This window comes from Mobula hypostoma, chromosome 8 (genome assembly GCF_963921235.1).
Source record: "Mobula hypostoma chromosome 8, sMobHyp1.1, whole genome shotgun sequence".
NCBI lineage: Eukaryota > Metazoa > Chordata > Chondrichthyes > Myliobatiformes > Myliobatidae > Mobula > Mobula hypostoma.
Window position 1 is genome coordinate 20,225,694 of NC_086104.1, and position 21,993 is coordinate 20,247,686.

A 21,993-nucleotide genomic window follows, 5' to 3' on the forward strand; every position below is an offset into this window, starting at 1 on the left:
TTAGGCCATTCAGCCCATCGAGTCTGCTCTGTTATTTTATCATGGCTGATCCTGGATCCCATTCAATCCCATACACCTGCTCTCTCACCATAGCCCTTGATGCCTTGACCAATCAGGAATCTATCAACTTCTGCTTTAAATATACCCGCAGACTTGGCCTCCACCGCAATCTGTGGCACAGCGTTCCACAGATTCACCACTCCTTGGCTAAAAAAATTCTTCCTTACTTCTGTTCTCAAAGGTTGCCCCTCAATTTTGAGGCTATGCCCACTAGCTCTGGAGATGTAATGTTATATCAGAAAAATAAACATGAAAGGTGATGTCACTCAAAAAGCATGCCTTCTCTGTACATATTCTGTCTGTTATTGCTCAAAATCCAAATTAGGCAAAAATTGTTAAGGTTTGGGTGCAATTGCTGGTTCGTGCCCTAGAAGAAAGCCCCCCCCAAGTCTCAGTGAATAATTATTGAAGCTTAATTTTAAGGGTGTTTTAAACAACAGCATAAAAATTGACATATAACTGAGTTTAGGATGTTGTGGCTGTACTCATACCTAGCCAAAGTTGCAATGGTTCTCAAAGACAAATAGAGCCATTATCAGCAGCTTTTCAGCCTGACGTAAGGAATACCGCTTTTATTCCCGTATTGTCCTAGGTCTGGGCCATTTAGACATAACGCTTTACACTTCTATCTCAGTTCTTTGCAATTAAATGAGCAGCAACTCAAAATGTGTGATTTCGATGGATCTTGCATTATCCCAAACCACTCACCAACAGTGCCATCTAGTGGTAACCTCAAATTCATCTACCTGTGCAACTGTCTGTCGTAAAAGACATATTCCTGTTCATTCCCTGTACAAATTTCCAAAACATACAAATCAAGGTTTCCATCTTTTAATCTTAATGTATTTTAATACCCTTTCTCTGCCAGTTTTATGATGTGCTTTCGAAATTACAGAAATTTAAAAAATATCATATTTTAAGGAAATGCAGCTAGCAAACACTTAAATGTTTCCATTTCATTCTTTATGGTGAGTCATCTGTATTTTTCTAATGAAGAGTGTGCTGCATTCATAAAATAGAAATTTCAGAGACTTGTAACACTAGAATTACATGACAGTACCCTCAGCCAAAACAAACTTCACTGCCTTCCCTAGGACACCACCAGCTAAGTCTTGTCATACCAACAAGCTGCAATATTGAACGAAGTCAATGGAACCTAAATTCAAGTGCGATGATAGACTGGTTGGGAAGAGGCCCAAATGATTATAAAAATCCTGTTGGACTATGTGGGATACACACGTGTGTGAATGAGACGGAAGCACAGACAGAAACACGTGTAACAGAGATTAATGACACAAGGAAAGTTTCACAGAGACAGGCAGGATGCAGGAGAGCGAGTCCAAGTACAGTATTTAATATATTTCCATGCTATTCATGATATCCTGCAGTATTTTACATATGGTGAAGTAAGAGAATTACACAATCATTAGTCTAATGTGCAGAAGATATTGATTTTACTGCAATGTCCTCTAATCCACTATGCTTAATTCTTCTTATTAATTCAGCCTTCTTGGGCTAAATCACTGTATACAATTTTTTCTATTTGTAATAAAATCATGAGCTTCAAAGGCACTGACATACAGTTTAACTCCACACAATATTCCATCCTTCAATGCTGGCTGATAGAGAATCACAGGAATCGCTTCCCACAGTCTCCTGAAATGCACATCACCAAGCCAAAACTAATACCATTATGCATCAGTACCAGCCTTTCCCAGACTGGACTGCCTTTGCATAGTTGATGGTAAACATGGTGACTCAGCAGGCAACATCCTGAACAAAGGTAACAACCCCTCTGCAAAACCAGCTGTGACTTTAGTAAACAAACCAGAATTTCACATTATTCACCTGTGGAGTGGAACCCACTAGATCAGGAGGCCTGCTAGTTTTACACCTACTCCAGTAGACTTCAATACAGAGTAAACCTGGCTGTGCTTTAAACCACAATGTTGTCAGTTTGTCCTCGAGAGTGTGGAGGTAAAACTTACCCCACCAAGATCAAGTACCAGTTGATAGTTATCATTGTATCAGAACTTATCAACAGAACAACCAGAACAGAGAGAAAAAAACAAATCTGTTCCAGTGATATTAAGATATGAAAACAAATTCAGTTCTTAAGACAGAACAGCAAATAAAAGTTTTATGGATGTGTTCTCCTGGCTTAGGATATGAAAGAAATTATCAATGAAGTCACCCATCCTGGCCTACTACTCATTTCAAGGGTTTAAGAGCATTTTATTTTACTGTTGCTTCCATTAATCCATGAAAGTACACTCCTTGCAAGTGCTGCTAATTCACATGCAGGGGGCTGAACAAACTGCAGCTGAAACCACAGCTGCCACCCACCTGCACCCAAGGCCTCTTTCCCAGGAAACACATGATTCAGACACTGAGGCAAAACCCAACCTTTCCCACCCAAGCCACAGGATATTTTTTTTTCTCTTCAATCATAAATTGTAGAACATTGCATAATATGATTAAGTCATACCACATTAAGGCAATTAATTGCCAGGAGCATCCCAATGAAACCAAGCTAAAACTCGCACCTCAAGGCACACACTCAGAACTAGTATTACAGATAGAAAGATGAAGACTGGGTTGGATGCAAATATGGAGTCTGAGTCCAAAAAGTGACAAACCTGACATAGATGTCAGGGGATCCACATGGTTAATAGTATGGGTCCATGTCATACAAAAAGTTGGGAACCACTAGTCAAAGTATAATGGACACCAATACACTTTCCAGATTTGACGCTGTTACAGTCTGAACAGGGCAGTCTACCTCTGACATTGTTACAGACGCAGGTAATGAATGTGAGTCTGACAGTGTTACAGGGCAGGGATACAGAATCTACATCTGACGCACTCACAGTTGGAGATATGCAATCTGGGTCTGATAGTGCCATAGACAGAGCATTTGAAAGCAGTTGTCTGGCCCTGTGTGTTACCAGGACATGGGGTCTGAGTCAAAAAACTGTCACAGACAGAGACATTTTTACGGGAACGTGGAGTCTAGATGTGCCCGTGATGTACAGTCTGAGTGTGGCAGTGTTATGGATGGAAATATGGAGACTGGGTCTGACAGTGTTGTAGGTTGCCGGCCACGTCTGCCTGGAGAACGAGCATGCAGTGTCAATGGGTGCAGTGGGGGCCTTGCAGGACCAGTATTGGACATAGGGCTCTAGTGGGTCCTAGATATGGACAACTATGGGTGGAAATATGGAGTCAAAGTCTGACATGGCTACAGACAGAGATATGGAGTCTGCATCTGATAGCCATAGAACACAAGACAGAAAACATAACCATGTGGACCCATATAACCTACTCCATGATCACGCTAACCTTTCCCTCCTACACTGTCCATTACCTTCCATTTTTCTCCCATCCATATGCCTATCTCAGACTCTCTTAAATGTCCCCATTGTACCAGGTTCTACCACCAGCCCCAGGAGTGCACTGCGGCACCTAACACTCCCTGCGTAAAAAACTTAACTCTGACATCTTCCCTAAACTTTTCTCCACTCACCTTAAGTGGGCATCCTCTGAAACTGGATATTTCTGCCCTGGGAAAAAGGTACTGGCTGACCAATGTAACGATGCCTCTCTTAATACCACCTCTCATCCTCCTTCACTCCAGGAGAAAAGACTCTGTGCTCAAACTTTCTTTATAAGACATGTTTTCCAGTCCTGGCTGTGTCCTGGTAAACCTCCCTCTCACTCTTCCTAAAGTTTCCACATCCTTCCTATAATGAGGTGACCAGAACTGAGCAAAATACTCAGTCTGATCAGAGTTTTATAGAGTTGCAACATAACCTAATGGTTCTTGAACTGATTTGTCCTGCCGAAGAGTTTCGGCAGGAAACACTAACTGTACTCTTCTCCTGAATGCTGCCTGGCCTGCTGAGTTCCTCCAGCATTTTGTGTGTGTTGCTCGGATTTCCAGCACATGCAGATTTTCTCTTGTTTGCCCCAACTAATGAAGGTCAACATACCATAGGTCTTCTTAACTACCCTATCAACTGCAGCAGCAACTTTGTGGGGATCTATGGACTTGCTCCAGCCAGAGATAAGGAGTCCAGGGCCTGTCAGCATTGATGAAGGTACGGAGTTTGGGTCTCACAGATGGAGATATAGTTTCTGCAGTGAATGGCATTACAGATGGAGATGCAGACTCTGATCTGGCCGTTTCATCGTGATAATGCAGTGAGGGTCTGCTTCATTACAGACGGCAATGTGAACCCTGTTATTTCCTTCCTCTGACACTCACAATGTATTGGTTCAAAACTTCTAAAAAAAAATCATAACTTGGCAGGAAGCCAAGGTAGCGGACTGAGGTAACTTACGTTTGGTGCATCTTTGGGAGCCAGGAACTTGAGCCCACCCGTGACAGCACTGACCGCCGCACACATTAACCCTGCAAACCACAAGCGTCAGATTAATCAGAAGAACAAGATACGGACTAATGCAATGTGTATCTTACAGTAATCCGACTGGCAACTCTACTGTCCCGCAAAAGAAAGAGCTCCAGTGAGACTCAATGGTAGCTTAATGTCAGTGCCCGACCGCTGATTATTTTAAGAGGTCTCCAAAAGATGCAAGATGTTACTCTGTATAGTTGTACAGAATATGCAAGGTGCATTATTTTCATGCACTATCAAGAACAGAAACTTAGGCCCACGTTTTTAGTCGCTAAAACCACGAGGCCAAAAATTGCAATGCCAAAATTATTATAATCAACTTTGTCAATATCAGAGTTCCCTAGGTCAAGATTCTGGACATCAACCTGTTGAGACCAACAATTACACTTAACAAAAAAACTGGAGTAAAAATTCTGGATCGCTCGACCAGGAAGCGTCACGAATGTAAAGTCCGGGTTCAGGATTCGCAATAGAATGTTTCTAGCGTCATGATTGACAATAACAAATCCCAGGGTCACGGTGTTTCTGCGTCTAATTCAACTTAACTTCCTAGAAATGCAACTTGTTGCGTTCCTTGCCCCCCCAAAAAAAAATCACAACAGTAACAAATTTAGCTGCCTCGGTACCGAGGTGCACGCAATCTGCATTGAAAGTTCGACACACGCTTCAAATGTTTCTGCGGAGCACGTGAGCAGATATTTCCCATGCAGAGCGCGGTTCCGCACCCTTGCTGAGGGTACGAGTTAAAGGTGCAACTTGTTGTATGTCACAGGAAGGAAACAATCTGGGACTCAGCGAAACTCTCGGGACCTTAACTGTGAGAAATCGGATTTTCCTGAAGTTTGGTTCTGTAATTATACTTATTGCCTTGCCACTTGAAGGGCACTTTCGCCCAGAACATTGAGCACTGGGTTAAGGGCATAAAATGAATCACTGTGAAAGCCATTCCGATCTATCTGAGGGATGGCGGGACACATTAAATATCAGCCGGCGAAACTGAGTGAGAGAGTTCTGAGACCAAAGGCTTGGGTTTAGTGATACTTTTGACACAAGTCAAACATGTACAGTAAGGATAGAGTCAAGGGAGGTCTCCTTACCCGTTAAGCTGCTGTTTTTGGTACTGCGTGGGGTGCCTGACGGGCTGCTGTTGGGGTGGCTTGGAGTGGTGCTGCTGGTAAAACTGCTGAGAGGAATAGTGGACGAGCGGCGGCTGCTGTTGTTGCTGTTGGACATGTGGGGTCGCCTTGCCCATCCGCCGGGTCCTGACCTGAGGCGAAGCCCTCCTGTAGCTCGTCTTCACCTGCAGCACGGGAGCCGAGCCCTGCGTCCGCACGGTGTAAGAGGAGGAGGAAGAGCTGTGCCTGGCGCCGAAGGAGGAGACGCTGGTCTGCCCGATGCTGCTGCCGCTCGCCCTGCCGCCGAGCGGGGATTTGGCCGGGTGAAGCACATACGTGATCCTCCTCAGGGTCCTCTTGTCAGCCCAGGCATGGTGCGGTTCGAAAACAGACACCAGCCACAGTAATACACTGTACCTCATCCACTCCATGTCGATCTCGGGGAGGGGGCTTATAGGGAGGGGGAAGCTGCTGTTTAAAGAAACTCGACTCCACTCAGTATTACTTCTGTTCTCGCTCGAAACACGCTACCCTGCTCTCCTTGTTCGGCAAAGCCCTAAGGCGTCTCGTTATAAATATATTATTTTTTCTATATATAAAGCTTAAAACCCTGGCTGCCAAAAGTCTCCAGGAACAGATACCTTTACAATTTTTTTTAAACTAAAGCTAAGAGAGCGCAAATAAATAAATAAGGGAGAAAGACACACGGCAGCAGATGTCAGATGGTATCGCGATGGTTGTAAAATATTTTAGTTTGAACAGACTGAAAGTATTTTAAAAAGTTTTTTTTAGGGAGGGGGTTGGAGTCACAGTTTCGCCGTCCAATCTCAGGCAGACATGACGTCAAGCACAAAGAGGATTTGGGACTGGAACTGCCCTTTTCCCGCAGAATTGCAGGCAGGAAAACACGCACGGCGCATCAGCACAGTGGGAGTTGGAATAGCTCGGGGAAAAGGAGTGTGGGCTCCCCCGCACCCGCTGAGGTCGGCGAGCGTTTCCCACAAGCTCTTAAGTATTGCAGTATGGTCCATGCTTTTACGTCCGGCAAGAAACAGCAGCAACAGTTCATCTATATATATATATAAAAAAAACAACCTGCGCCTCTTGGGTTACAGCTCATTTCAGTGCACAATATTTATCGAGGGCCAGTGCGAGGTAACTCGTGTGAAAAAGTGCGCGCTGCCGCATCTTGGGGAAAAAAACCCATTTCTGCACTTTAATCCGGTGTATTTAACCTACATGTAATAACTGTGGATGCAGGTCCTTTCTCTACAATTAAATTAAGGCTGTATCTTGTAACATCTTGCTGTCGAGAGGACCACCGCATTTGCACGATATGAATTGTAATCAAATCCAAATCCCGGGCAAAATACAAATCGGAGAGATAACTTTGCATATCACGGCTTGTTTTCGGTAGTTTTGTAACTCCAGTCACACACAGACAAGCACAACACTATCAAATTCCGAACAGCTGCCAATGCTTAGGGGAGCATTGTGCTTCGTTATTAAACCTGTCTGATGTAGCACGCAACATGCATGCAAGTTATCAATGGCATTCCGAAATGGGTAGAGGAAGAGACTGAAGCGAGCCCAACCCAGATAGGGGGTTGGCCACTTCGCTACCGCAGTATTCATTTCGACTTGTGAGGCTGCGGATAATTAGCGCAGAACAAGGCAACGCTACGTTGTATGCGGCTCCTGGGTCAAACAATTTGTCATGGACGCCCACACAAGAAAGAAATGTAGCAGAGAACACGGGGCACTTTACCATGAAAGTGCGGGGAGGAGGCAGGGATTTATTGATGGGGAAGGGAAATACTGTGATTTCCAGGAAACAAGCAATTTTCCTGCCTTCTCCTGTTCCCTTCCAGTCCTGACGAAGGGTCTCGGCCCGAAACGTCAACTGTTTACTCTTCGCCATAGATGCTGCCTGGCCTGCTGAATTCCTCCAGCATTTTGGATTTCCAGCATCTGCAGATTTCCTCGTGTTTGCGACGCAATGTTTCATATTGCTTCTAGAGTAATTTCCGTCTCCCGCTGATTTTCCATGTGAAATATTCTTCTCAGATTCCATTCACCTACACACTAGGGACAATATAAAGTGGCCAAGTAACCGTGGTCTAATGTCTATTTAGGAATCATATGGCAGAGGGGTGTTCCTGAATCGCTGAGTGGGTGCCTTCAGGCTTCTGTACCTCCTTCCTGACGGTAACAATAATAAGATGGCATGATGGGAGTTTTTAATGATGGATTCCGCTCCTTGAAGATGTCCTGGATACAACGGAGGCCGCAATTCTCTGCATCTTCCAGCGATGCTCTGCAGTAGCCACACTACACTCCCGACTCCCCACCAACCCACATACCAGAGGGTGATGCAGCCCGTTTGAACGCCCTCCGTGATACATCTGTAGAAATTTGTGAGCGTTTTAGGTGACGTACCTAAAATGTTTTAGGTGGTATCTCCTTAAACTGCTAATGAAGTATAGACGCTGCTATGCCTTCTTTATAGCTGCATAGATATTTTGTGTCCAGGGATATTGACACCCAAGGACTTGAAATTGCTCACTCTCTCCACTTTTGATCCCTCTGTGAGGATTGGTTTGTGTTCCCTCACCTTACCCTTTCTCAAGTCCACAATCAGCTCTTTGGTCTTGCCTGACGTTGCGTACAAGGTTTTGCTTTTCGACACCACTCAACTAAATGATATATCTCACTCTATAACCATCTGAAATTCAGCTGACAATGGTTGTATCATCGGCAAATTCATAGATGGTATTTGAACTCTGCTAGCCACAGGCATGGGTGTAGAGAGAGTAGAGCAGTGGGCTAAGCAGGCATCCCTGTGGAGCACCAGTGTTGATTGTCAGTGGGGTGGAAATTGTTTATCTCTAACCCCCACAGATTGCGATCTTCCGGTTAGGAAGCTGAGGAGCCAGTTGCAGGGGGAGGTACAGAGGCCAAAATTCTGTAATTTATCAATCAGGTTTGTGGGAATGATGGTGTTAAACACTGAGCTATAGTCAACAAACAGCAAAAGGAGGTTTAATGGGAACATTTTTCAACATATATGAGTGGTTAGTATCCAGAATGAGCTGCTAAGAAACTTAGTGGAGAATGGAAACTTAGGAACATTTAGGAGACTTCTCAACAGGTTTTTAAAATAAACAGATCATAGGGGGATATGGAATTATTTCAAGGAAATGGAATATAGATAGGCATGATGTGTTGGGCTGAGGGGCCTGTTTTAATGCTGTACATCCCTATGGCTGTAAAATGCTGGAAATATTAGCAGGTCAGAAAGCATACCTGAAAAGGCAGAAGTAATACTTAAAGTCATTGATATTTCATCAGAACTCATTCATGGAAGATATTCAATTTGCCTCATTTACCATTATCAAACACTGTTTGATAGTGAGAGAATAGAAAACATAGTCAAAAAATAATCAAAGAAGGAAGTGTTAAGGTGTAGCTTAAAGAAAGAAGAGAGGCAGTATATTTCAGGGAAGTAACTCCTAAACATAAATCTATTTAAAGTAGAGTTGGCAGTGAAAATTGGGAATATGAAAAGAACAGTGAATATGTAGGAATGAAGGGGGCGAGACTGCAAGGCAAGTCCAAGGAATGATTTAGAAACAAAAATAATTCTGCAGTAAAACTAAGTAATTTTTTGTTCATTGTCTAAAAATGTTCTGGAGATTTTACTTGATGCCTAGAGCTGGTGCTTCTTACCTTTGCCTTTTTTATTGATCAATAATAAAATCTGAATGAAGAAAATCTGGCTGATATTTGCTGTTAATTTTTACTTATTATCCTAACACATCTAACTCATTAACGAGTCCATAATTAGTTGTCAAATTCAACTGTATTGTTGTAGACTGCACCGGGCTAATCTGTCAAAAGGAATATTCTGTGATCATCGAACTCCATGCCTTTCATTGGCTGAGACAGATTTCCTCCGGCAATCAATGCAATGAAAACAAACAATACCTTGGATGATATGTATAGCATATTTTCATCCAATTTTGCACTGTATAAAGTAACTAGTTATGGAGCAAGAAACTTCAAAGAAGACAGCAGATTTTCCATCAAATTTAATAACATTTTGTTAGATGTTGTCTTATGTGAGTATCATAGTTGTGAGGTAACACATTCACAATGGAGCACTGATACTTCAGGAAAAACCTTAGTACTTGGAAACTCAAAAAGAAGTACAGTGATTAAAACAAATTATGGGTTGTACTCATTGCTGATCACAGTGCAAATCATCACTTATATTTCCTCTTCAAGGTGTTGACCTGTTCATTGGGGTCTCTTTTCAACCCATTAGAGATTCTTATCCAGAGTGATGTGTACGCAGGGCTCTTAGCATTGTCGATGGTCCCTGCCATCCGTCCAACAATCTCTCTGACCCCCTACCATCAGGCAGGAGGTACCATAGTATTAGGGCAAGAACTGTTAAGATAGGAAGCAGTTTCTTCCCCCAGGCCACAAGGCTACTGAACTTCCTGCCACCACCCACATCTCATCATGTATATAGCACCAGTGGCATTATATTGTTTGCTTTTTAACTTGTGTCATAAATGCACCTTATTATTAATTTATTTGTGGTAATATTACTTTATGTGTTGTGTACGTGAGTTATATGTACTGCATTGTGCCCCCCGGTCCACAGGAACTGTATATATGTGTACAGTTGAAGGATAATAAGCTGAACTTGAACTTGGTAATGATGAGTAGAGTGTGAATTTTTATCTAAATTCAGGATGATTAGTCATAGTCATACTTTATTAATCCCAAATTTAAAGAGACAGAGAATAAACAAAATAAGAGAGCTACATGATTGAAGCTTTCAAAGTAATGAAAGAAGCAGGCACAGCGATAAATAATAATAAATTGACAAAACAATACTATATATAGCATTGCTCATAGCCACAGAATAACCAGAATGCAAGGCAATCCACTAAGTATATTCTGAAGAGCAGTACATCACTGGTTCAATATAGGAAAGCTAACCATCAACAAGATCCATAAAGAGCAATGTGCATCCAAACTATTCAATGCTGTTCGAAATGCACAGGCAAACAAAAGTTATTGCTGGTTGTCACACACCATCACACCATCACCATCATGACCAGAATGGATATTTTCCATTGTTCTCTCTACTGCATTTTTAAACATCTTCAGAGACTTCCAGGAAAAAAATAAAAAGTTTCAGTAACTTTTAGAAATCCTTAATGACTGTTTAAAAGTTTACAAAAACTTTTAGAAAGTCCGAGCAAACGTTCTCCATTAGCAGGACATCAGAGAGATTTTAAAATGTTTGGCAGAGTAATTAAAATCCCTCTCTAAATTAATAAGGGACCGGAAAGATTATAGTAAGACTCTTTAAACAATCAAGCTACTCAAACCCTCATAACCAGTTTTCTCACAGCTAATCTTGGCTTTTTTCCTTAATCGGAATAGTTTTCTTGCTTCTTAGTACAAAATCAAGTTAACTGCAAGTACCTCAGGCAAACAGTTTGGATATTTCCATATTAAAGCAAAAAATTCTAAAATATGTACTGAAATCCCTAAGATGGTGTCTATTTCGTGAAGTCATCATAGAAAACATCATGATTGCTACTGCAGAATCTGAGACTATGATAAATGATGCTAGGACACAGAACAAAAAAATTCTGCTTCTTTTACAAATATTGTCATGAGATCCTTTATATCCAACTGAAAAGGAAGTTAATATTTTGATCTAACATTTCATATAAAGGATAGGATAGAATAGAACTTTATTGTCATTTCTCAAGACAACAAGATTGCAGTGCTACTCCAGACCATGCAAAACAGATATTTACAATGTATATGGTATGGCTTCATTCAAAAAAAAAATCCAAATTTACATGCAACAAGTGACTTTGATAGATGATAACTCTCAAAGGCCATTGGCCAGCCAGGGTGTAGCATTATTCAGCTGCACGACACCCCTCTGGAAGAAACTTCTTTTCAATTTTACTGTCTTTGCTAAGGTGTTTCTGTATCTCCTACTAGATGTCAGGAGATTGAATAGACAGTAGGATAGGTCTTTAATGATGTTATGAGCGTGCCATAGGCATTGAGGGTTGTAGATTGCCTCCAGGACCAGTAGTTGAGTTCCAGTGATGTGCTCATTATGATGGCATCTTCCTTAAGATCTGGACTGAACAGCTTCAATCAAGTGCTCAGGTCTTTTAACCAAGACTCGAAAGCACAAGTCTTGGTGTCTTGGAGAGAGTTGTATGTTACCATTGAGTCATTGTCGATAATAGTAAGTAGCTGAAGAAATTTTAAACTATTCACATTACTAACCTTAGAATTGAAAATTATGACAATTGCAACAGAAAGGAGAGACTAAGGAGGGCAGAGGTTCTATGATCCTGACTTCCTGGAGAACAATGTCAAGCAAAGTCCGTGGCTGAATGCGTTGGAGCAGAGGAAGAGCATTTAGGAGTGAGCCGTCCAGGTTTAATATTGATCAAAAAAAAGCAAGGCAATAACAGTTCTGATAGCAGATATAAAGGCTGGAAATAAATGAAAGAGTAGACTCAATAATCAGATGACAAGCCTTTTTCCCATTAAAATCTTTTAATTCAAGATTTGCAACCAACAACAAAGCAAATACAGGAGCAGATGGATTGACAAGGTTTAACTTTGAAAAAAGGATCACCTTGAAGAGCTTAATCACACTTTCACGTTCCAGAAAATATTACACACTCCTCTTTATCATCGCATTTTCAATAGTTTATGGCTCCATCCAAAATATCTCTAGGGCAGTAAGAATGTGATTAACTGATGACAGAAGTTTCATCACATTACAATAAAGTCTTGATCAGCAATCTTGATAATGAAAGTCAATGGAAAACCTGAAGAAAGTATTCCATTTAAGGAAGAGTGACAAGGTAAATCAAGACCCAAAAAAAGATTCGAGAGCTCAGCAGCTTGTAATATCTCACTAATAATCTATTTGCCTAATTTTAATTAAAACATACAAACCAATCTTGTTTCATGAGGTTATGTGTGCACATGATATATCATTGCAGTTTCTAGACTACCTTCTTCGTGATTAAGCAGTCTTCAAAGCAAGCCGCCTGAACAACGATTAGGAACAATTGCCAAAAAGAACAAGTATCAATGCCTGTAATCTTTGTTGGGCACATCAATTTAGCACAACAAAGAAACAATATTTGCTTACAAGTATAAACATTCAAATAACGTTAAATAAACAAAAACAGTTCACTTGAGATGAACCAATTGTAGAATTACCTTTAATGGAGCATGCTTTGCATTACAATATTGCCAGATGACTTTTTGGAAATTAATGAAAAGTATTCTATTCTTTTTGTGTATTTAGAAGGTTGTAGTTCTTAGCTGTTGAAACATTGTTTCTAGGTTTATTGAGGTCTTTTCTCATGTAAATTTTGCATTGCAACATCTCTCTCATACATGATAACTGAAACGATCTAACAGTTATATCTCTGCATTATATACCGCAATCAGACTATAAAATAGAGATATGCAGTAACTTGTATCATTTCTGCCAAGATGCAAATGGAATATGCACTATGCTTCAATTGCTCTCAACATCCCTTAATCAAGTTTAATACTTTATAAGTTCACTTGGACGCCTTCTGGCCGCTGCTAAGATTTTAATAATAAAAAAAGGAGCAGAGGACACTTAGAGATACAAAGATCACTAAGCAGAATACTTGGAAGTTTAAAACTTTTAATTTTATACTTCTCTCCAGTGTCAGTATCATAAAATGTCAATGAATTAAGCTGTAATCATCAAAAAGCAAAGACTAAATCTCCGGATGTTAGAAATTTGTAATAAAAGAGAGAATACTGGAAATACCAAAAATATTCTGATGAACGGTTACTTACTGAAAACCTGAACTCTGTTTTTATCTCCACGGATGCTCCTTTACTTTTAGAGTATTTCCAGAATTCTCTGTTTTTATACTTCTTAGAAAAAAATCCGCCATTAATTATTCAGCGTGAAATTCTGTATGTTATGTTCTCGAATTTATGACCTTTTGCTTCGCAATTAACTGAGAAAATTATTTACCTAGTAGTTTTTTGGATCCAATAACAAAAATCTCTTGACAATGAACCCAGGTATGAAGTAGAACTGTGTGAGTCTCCTGCTTTGCAGATACAACAGTGTCATAAATAAAGCCAGAGAGCTATAGCACAGAGGCAGGCCCTTCAGACTATCTAGTGTGTGTTGACCTGTTTTCCTGACTAATCCCAGACCATAGCCCTCTCATCCATAAACCTATTCAAACTTCTCTTCAACCTGCATCTACCACTTCCACTGACAGCTCATTCCACACTCACACCACCCTCTGAGTGAAGAAGTCCCCTCTCAGGCTCCCCTTAAATATTTCACCTTACACCCTAAACTTGTGACCTCTAGTTCTAGTCTCACCCAACCTCAGTGGGAAAACCTTGCATGAATTTACCCTACCTATACCCCTCTTAGTTTTGCATACCTCTATAAGATCTCTCCTTATTCTGCTATCCTCCGGGGAATAAGGTCATAACCTATTCAATCTTTCCTGATAACTCAGGTCCTCAAGTCCTGGCAATATCCTCTAAATTTTCTCTGCGCTCTTTCAAGCTTATTGATATCTTTCCTATCAGTAGATGTCGGTAGGTGACCAGAACTGCGCACAGTACTCCGAATCTGGCCTTACCCAATGTCTTATCCAAATTCAGCATAACTTCTCAACTCCTGTATTCGGTACTGTGATATCTCCTCTGCTACCTCCTACAGTTCCATACACACTTTTCCATTGTCACACTTGATTGGTCCTATTCTCTCACGTCTTATCCTCTTGTTCTTCACATACTTAGAAACATAGAAAACCTACAGCACAATACAGGCCCTTCGGCCCTCAAAGTTGTGCCGAACATGTCCCTACCTTAGAAATTACTAGGCTTACCTATAGCCCTCTATTTTTCTAAGCTCCATGTACCTATCCAAAAGTCTCTTAAAAGACCCTATCATATCCGCCTCCATCACCATTGCCAGCAGCCCATTCCATGCACTCACCATTCTCTGAGTAAAAAAATTACCCCTGACATCTCCTCTGTACCTACTCTCCAGCACCTTAAACCTGTGTTCTCTTGTGGCAACCATTTCAGCCCTGGGGAAAAGCCTCTGACTATCCACACGATCAATGCCTCTCATCATCTTATACATCTCTATCAGGTCACCTCTCATCCTCCGTCGCTCCAAGGAGAAAAGGCTGAGTTCACTCAACCTATTCTCATAAGGCATGCTCCCCAATCCAGGCAACATCCTTGTACATCTCCTCTGCACCCTTTCTATGGCTTCCACATCCTTCCTGTAGTGAGGCAACCAGAACTGAGCACAGTACTCCAAGTGGGGTCTGACCAGGGTCCTATATAGCTGCAACATTACCTCTCAGCTCCTAAATTCAATTCAACGATTGATGAAAGCCAATACACCATATGCCTTCTTAACCACAGAGTCAACCTGCGCAGCTGCTTTGAGCATCCTATGGATTTGGACCCCAAGATCGCTCTGATCCTCCACACTGCCAAGAGTCTTACCATTAATACTATATTCTGCCATCATAGTTGACCATCTGCCACTTCTCAGCCCAGTTTTGCATCCTATCAATGTCCCGCTGTAATCTTTGACAGCCCTCCACACTATCCACAACACCTCCAACCTTTGTGTCATCAGCAAACTTACTAACCCATCCCTCCACTTCCTCATCCAGGTCATTTATAAAAATCATGAAGAGTAAGGGTATCAGAACAGATCCCTGAGGCACTCCACTGGTCACCGGCCTCCATGCAGAATATATGACCTGTCTACAACCACTCTTTGCCTTCTGTGGGCAAGCCAGTTCTGGATCCACAATGCAATGTCCCCTTGGATCCCATGCCTCCTTACTTCCTCAATAAGCCTTGCATGGGGTACCTTATCAATGCCTTGCTGAAATCCATACACACTACATCTACTGCTCTTCCTTCATCAATGTGTTTAGTCACATCTTCAAAAAATTCAATCATGAATTTTTGTAGTTGTTGTAGAATTTTTGAATACTTGTAGAATGCCTTGGATTTTCCTTAATCCTGTCCACTAAGGCCTTCTCATGGCTCCTTCTGGCTCTCCTAATTTAATTCTTAAACTCCTTCCTGCTAGCCTTATAATCTTCTAGATTATATTATATTAGATTCATATCATTACCTAGTTTTTTGAACCTTTCATAAGCTTTTCTTTTCTTCTTGACTAGATTTACAACAGCCTTTGTGCACCATAGATCTTGTATCCTACCATCCTTTCCATGTCTCATTGGAATGTACCTACTCAGAACCCCACACAAACATCCCCTGAACATTTGCCACCTTTCTTTGGTATGTTTCCCTGAGAATATTTGTCTCCAATTTATGCCTCCAAGTTCCTGCCTGATAGCCTCATAGTTCCCCTTACTCCAGTTAAACGTTTCCCTAACTTGTCTGTTCCTATCCCTCTTCAATGCTATGGTAAATGAGATAGAATTGTGATCACTATCTCCAAAATGCTCTCCCACTGAGAGATCTGACACCTGACCAGGTAGATGACCGGAACTGCACACAATACTCCGAATCTGGCCTTACCCAAAGTCTTATACATATCCAACATAACATCTCAACTCCTGTACTCAGTACTGTGATATATAACGGTCCATGTGCCAAAAGCTCTCTTTACGATGCTATCTACCTGTGATGTCATGGATCCGTGTTCCCAAAAACCGTTTATCTACATGGAAGTTACACCCAAGATGCAGGATATAGGTAACTGGGTGACTGTGAGGAGGGGGAAAGTGAATAGGCAGCTAGTACAGAACACCCTTGAGGCTGTGCATGTCAATAATATGTATACTGCTTCGGATACAGCAGTCAGGTCTCCGGGACTGAGGCTGGCTCTGTGGCTCAGAAGGTAAGTGGGGAGAAGAGGCAAACTGTAGTAATAAGGGATTCACTGGTCAAGGGAGCAGACAGGAAAATCTAAGGATGAGAACAAGATTTCCAGATGGTATGTTGCCTCCTGGCTGCCAGAGTCAGGGACATCTCAGATAGAGTCCACAGCATTCTTAAGTGGGAGGGTAGGCAGCCAGAGTTCATGGTCCACGTTGGTACCAATGACATGGGTAGGATGGGTGACGAAATCCTGCAAAGTGAGTTCAGGGAGTTATGTACTAAGTTGAAGGACAGGAACGCCGGGGTTGTGATCTCAGGATTGCTACCTGTGCCACATGATAATGAGGCCAGACGTAGGAAGATCACAAAGTTTAATATATGGCTAAGGAGTTGGTGCAGGAGGCAGGGCTTCGTATTTTGGGATGATTGGATTCTCTTCCAGGGAAAGTGGTACCTGAATAGTAGGGAATCGTCAGGACAAAACAAAGTCAGGAACCGAATGTCTGAGCATGGGGGGACTAATGTTCTAAATATTTCAATGCAAGTATTGTCGGAAAGGGAGAAGAATTTACGGCATGGGTCAGCATGTGGGAATTATGACTTTGTGGCCATCAGTGAGACTTGGTTGCAGGAGGGACAGAATTGGCAGCTCAGTGTTCCAGGGTTCCATTGTTTAAGATGTGATAGACTGACAGGGATTAAAGGAGGAAGGGTGGCATTAATAGGCAGGAAAAATGTCACAGCAATGCTCAGACAGGATAAACTGGAGATTTCGTACACTGAGGAGCAAATTTGTAGAGAGATTGCAGACTGTTGAAAGGTACATAAGGCTGTGATAGTGGATGATTTTAACTTTCCACATATTAACTGGGACTCCCATCCTGCAAAAGGGCTGGATGGGATAGAGTTTGTCAAATGTGTTCAGGAAAGTTTCCTTAATCAGTGCATAGAGGTCCCAACGAGACAGAGAGAGTGAAGGAATGAGACAGGGCAGGTGACAGAAGTTTGCGTCAGGAAACATTTTGCACCTAGTGATCATAGTGCCATTAATTTCAATATAATTATGGAGAAGGATAGTTCTGGTCCTTGAGAGGAGATTCTAAATTGGAGAAAGGCCAGTTTTGATGGTATCAGAAAATATCTGGCAAGTGTGAATGGAACAGATTGTTTTGTTAAGTGGGAGGCCATCAAAAGAGAAATTTTGAGAGTTCAAAGTTTGTATGTTCCTGTCAGAATAAAAAACAAGGGTTACAGGTCTAGTGAACCTTGGTTTTTGAGAGATATTGCGGCCATGGTTAAGAAAAAATGGAAGTACATGGCAGGTATAGGTAGGAAGGAGCAAATGAGGGTCTGGAGGAATATAAGAAATGCGGAAGGAAATCAAGAGGGCTAAAAGAAGGCATGAGGTTGCTCTAGCAGACAAAGTGAAGGAGAGTCCCAAAGGCTTCTACAGATATTTTAAGAACAAAATGCAAGGGACAAAATTAGCACTCTAGAAGATCAGAATGGTCATCTATGCATGCAACCAAAAGGGATTTATTATATCTGTATTTACGTGGGAGATGAACAGAGTCTGCAGAAGTGAGGCAAAGCAGCAGTGAGGTTATGGACCCTATACAGATTACAGCGGAGGAGGTGTTTTCTGTCTTCAGGCAAACTAATATGGATAAATCCCTAGGGCCTGTCAAGGTGTTCCCTCGGACTCTGTGGGAGGCTAATACAGAAAATGCATGGACCCTAGCAGGGATATTTAAAACGTCCTTAGCCACCGCAGAGGTGCTGAAGGATTGGAGGATTGTTCCATTGTTTAAGAAAGGCTCTAAGAATAAGCCACGAATTACTGGCTGGCAAGCCTAGCATCAGAAGTGGGTAAGTTATTGGAAGGTGTTCTAAGGAACTAGATATATAAGTATTTGAATAGGTGGGAACTGATTAGAGATGGGCAACATGGTTTTGTGTGTGGTAAGCTGTGTCTAACCAATCTTACAGTTTTTCAAGGAAGTTACCAGGAAAAGTGATGAAGACAATATAGTGGATGTTGTCTGCATGGACCTTGGCAAGGCCTTTGAAAGGATCCCACATGGGAGAGAGTTTGGTCAAGAAGATTCAGTCACTTGACATTCAAAATGAGATAGTAAATTGGATTAGACATTGGCTTTGAGGGAAAAGCCAGGGAGGGGTAGTAGATGATTCCCTCTCTGTTTGGGGACCTGTGACTAGAGGTGGGTCACTGGAATTGATGTTGTGTCCACTGTTATTTGTCATCTATATCAACGATCAAGATGACAATGTGGCAAACTGGATGAGCAAGTCTGCAGGTGACTCCAAGATTGGGGATGTACTGGACAGTGAAGAAGACTATCAAAGCCTGCAGCAGGATCTGGACGAGCTAGAAAGATGGCAGATGGAACTTAGTGCAGATAAGAGAGTTTTGTTGTACTTTGGGAGGACAAACCAGGGTAGGACTTACACAGTGAATGGTAGAGCACTGAGGAGTGCGGTAGAACAAGGGATCTGGGAATACAGAACCATTATTCCTTGTAAGTGGTGTCACAGGCAGATAGGGCCATAGAAAGCCTTGCACATATTGGCCTTCATAAACAAGGCCAGTCGACTTGGAAGTTACTTTGAAGTTGTATAAGACATTGGTGCAGCCTAATTCAGAGTATTGTATGGAATTTTGGCCACCTACCTATAAGAAAGATGCCAATAAGATTGAAAGAGTGCAGAGAAAGTTTAGAAGGATGTTGCCAGGACTGGAGGACCTGAGTTATAGGGGAAGTTTGAATAGGTTCGGACTTTATTCCCTAGAACATAGAAGATTGAGGGGAGATTTGATAGGGATATACAAAATTATGAGGGGTATAGATAGGGTAAAGGCAAGCAGGCTTTTTCCACTGAGTTTGAGTGAGACTAGAATTAGAGGTCATAGGTTAAGGGTGAAAGGGAAAGTGAGTGGGAATGAGTCTTTGCTCAGAGGGTGGAATGAGCTGCCAGTTGAAGAGGTGGTGAGGGTTTGATTTCAACATTTAAGAGAAATTTGGTTTGATACATGGATGGGAGGGATGTGAATTGCTACAGTCTGGGTATAAATCAATGGGATTAGGCAGATTAATAATTTGGCATAGAATAGATGGACCAAAAGGCCTGTTTCCGTGCTGTAGTTTTCCACGATTCTATGACTCTACCGCACTCCTTGGTGCCAGCCATTCACTATGTAAGTCCTACCCTGGTTGGTCCTGCCAAAGAGCAAAACTTCATTAAAACACAGTCAACATTTCAGGCCAACACCCTTCAGCAGGACTTCACAGACTCGCCTCGAAGTCCAGTGTGGGTGCCATGATACCTCCGACTGGCTAACAACATGTGTATGCCACTGATATTAAAGCTGATTCTTACTCTTACTCTGAAGCATGAATTGCCCCTCAGTGGGGAACGCACTCATCTCAGTTTCATGGGTTTTGAGTTCAAGTCCAGCTGCAGAAACTCAGGCTGACACATCAGTGTAGCTTGAGGAAGTGAGGCAAATTTGTAAATTCTATCCTTGAGATAAAACATCAAACTCAGGTTTTCATAAATAATCCAATTTATGAAAACCTGAGTTTGATGTTTTATCTCAAGGATAGAATTTACAAATTCTATCTGGGTGTAGAGAGAACGTAAAGAGATATCAGGAGATAGCCTGCTTGAGTTCAAAGGGAGCTGGGTATCATAGCACTGAAAATTAACATGCAGGTACAGGAAGCAATTAGGAAGGTAACAAATATTTTCAGGATTTGAGTAGAAGAGTAAAGACATCTTGCCCCATTTATGTGGAGCCCAGATGCCACCTAACTTAGTGAGGCCTTCCACTGGTCGGAATTGACTATGAAATTTCTGTCCCAGCTGTCAATTAATTGAATTAATCTGAAGAAGATTTATACAGTTATTCTCGGTAACCTGGCCAATATCAATGTTACTAAAAAAAGAGTACTCAGTCATTAGGAGAGTTCTGTGTGTGGGAGCTTGCTCTGCATGAATTGACTTCTGCCCTTCCAACATTAACAACTTCATTGCTTGTAAGATTCCCTAGGATGGCAAGATGCCATGGAAACAACCGTCAATATGGAAGTCCTTCTTTCTCTGTGACTTAGGAGAGTGGGGCAGTGAGAATGGGAATAACGATGTCCTGTCGATGGCTGCTGGTGATTTGTGGAGTTCCACAGGAGTCAGTGGTGGACCACAACTTTCCACTTTGCACACTAATGAGGGGGGAATCTCACTGTAACCTACTCAATACTGGAAGGTGATGTCGAGAAGACATTCCCATTGGGAGCAGAGTCTAGAATCTGAGGGCGCAGACTCATAATGAGGAGGTTTATCTTTAAAACTGAGATAGGGAGGAAGTGCTTCAGCAAAAGGAGAGTGAACCCGTGGAGCTCATTGCCACAGATAGCGGTGGAGGACAGATCACAGGGGGTACTTCAGGCAGAGATTGATAGGTTCTTGATTGGCAAGGGTTTCAAGTTAATGGGGTTGAGAAAAGCCAAAAAGAAATCAGTCATAATTGAATGGCAGAGCAGACTTGAGAAACCTAATTCTGCTCCTTTTTCTTATGGTTTGTACGGGGAGTTTATAGAAAACAATATAATTTCTGAGGATATCGAGCCTTGGATAAGGACATAAAAATAGAAGTGGGAGTAACCTATGAAGTCCCTCCTGCCTGTTCCGCCATTTAATATTATCATGACTGATCTTTTACCTCAGTACATTTTACTGAGGTAGCCTTACTTCCTTAAAATGCAGACAAAAATCTTAGTGTTTTGCCTTGAATATACTCAGCAACTAAGCCTCCACGGCCATCTTGGGCTATGAATGTCAAGGATCCCTTTGAATGTGGATTTTTCGTTCAACTTTGTCTAAAATAGCTGACTCTTTATTTTGAAATATGATTTTAGATATACACAACCAAGGTAAATTTCACCACTGTCAAGCTCCTCTGATTTTTTAATTTAATTAGTCCCTCAACCTTAAAGGAATGAGGTCACCTCAGTACACTTGAATAAGATCACTCATTGAAATCTGGACACATGAAGTTGATCATTCAAATGGTTCAATACAGAGATCATCTCAGAACAGTGTTGACTCAACTTGCTTAATCTCTTCTCATGCCGCAAACTCACTATCCCAGGAATCAGTCTGATAAATCTTCACTGCACTCCTCCTATGACAAATACTCTAAATACTTCCAAAAGTATTCTACACTACAGTCCAGATGCAATTTCTCCAGGGCCCCACATAAATGGAGCAAGATATCTTTACGCCTCTACTCAAATCCTGAAAATATTTGTTACCTTCCTAATTGCTTCCTGTACCTGCATGTTAATTTTCCATGCTATGATACCCAGCTTCCCCTGAACTCAAGCACCTTTGAATCTCTCACCATATAAAATGTA

The 21,993-nt window shown here is 41.7% G+C and overlaps 1 protein-coding gene across 4 annotated transcripts in view; it reads right to left on the minus strand.

The window, feature by feature from the left end:
- Nucleotides 1-6,317, minus strand: part of ltbp1 (latent transforming growth factor beta binding protein 1) — a 463,174-nt gene extending 456,857 nt beyond the window's left edge. For all 4 annotated transcript variants that reach the window (XM_063055533.1, XM_063055535.1, XM_063055536.1 and 1 more), the window contains exons 1-2: nt 5,576-6,317; nt 4,404-4,474 (exon numbers count right to left, since the gene is read on the minus strand). In XM_063055533.1, coding sequence (XP_062911603.1) covers nt 4,404-4,474; nt 5,576-6,024 — 520 coding nt within the window. In that variant the 5' untranslated portion in view covers nt 6,025-6,317. The remainder of the gene's footprint in view (nt 1-4,403; nt 4,475-5,575) is intronic.
- Nucleotides 6,318-21,993: the final 15,676 nt, after the last annotated feature.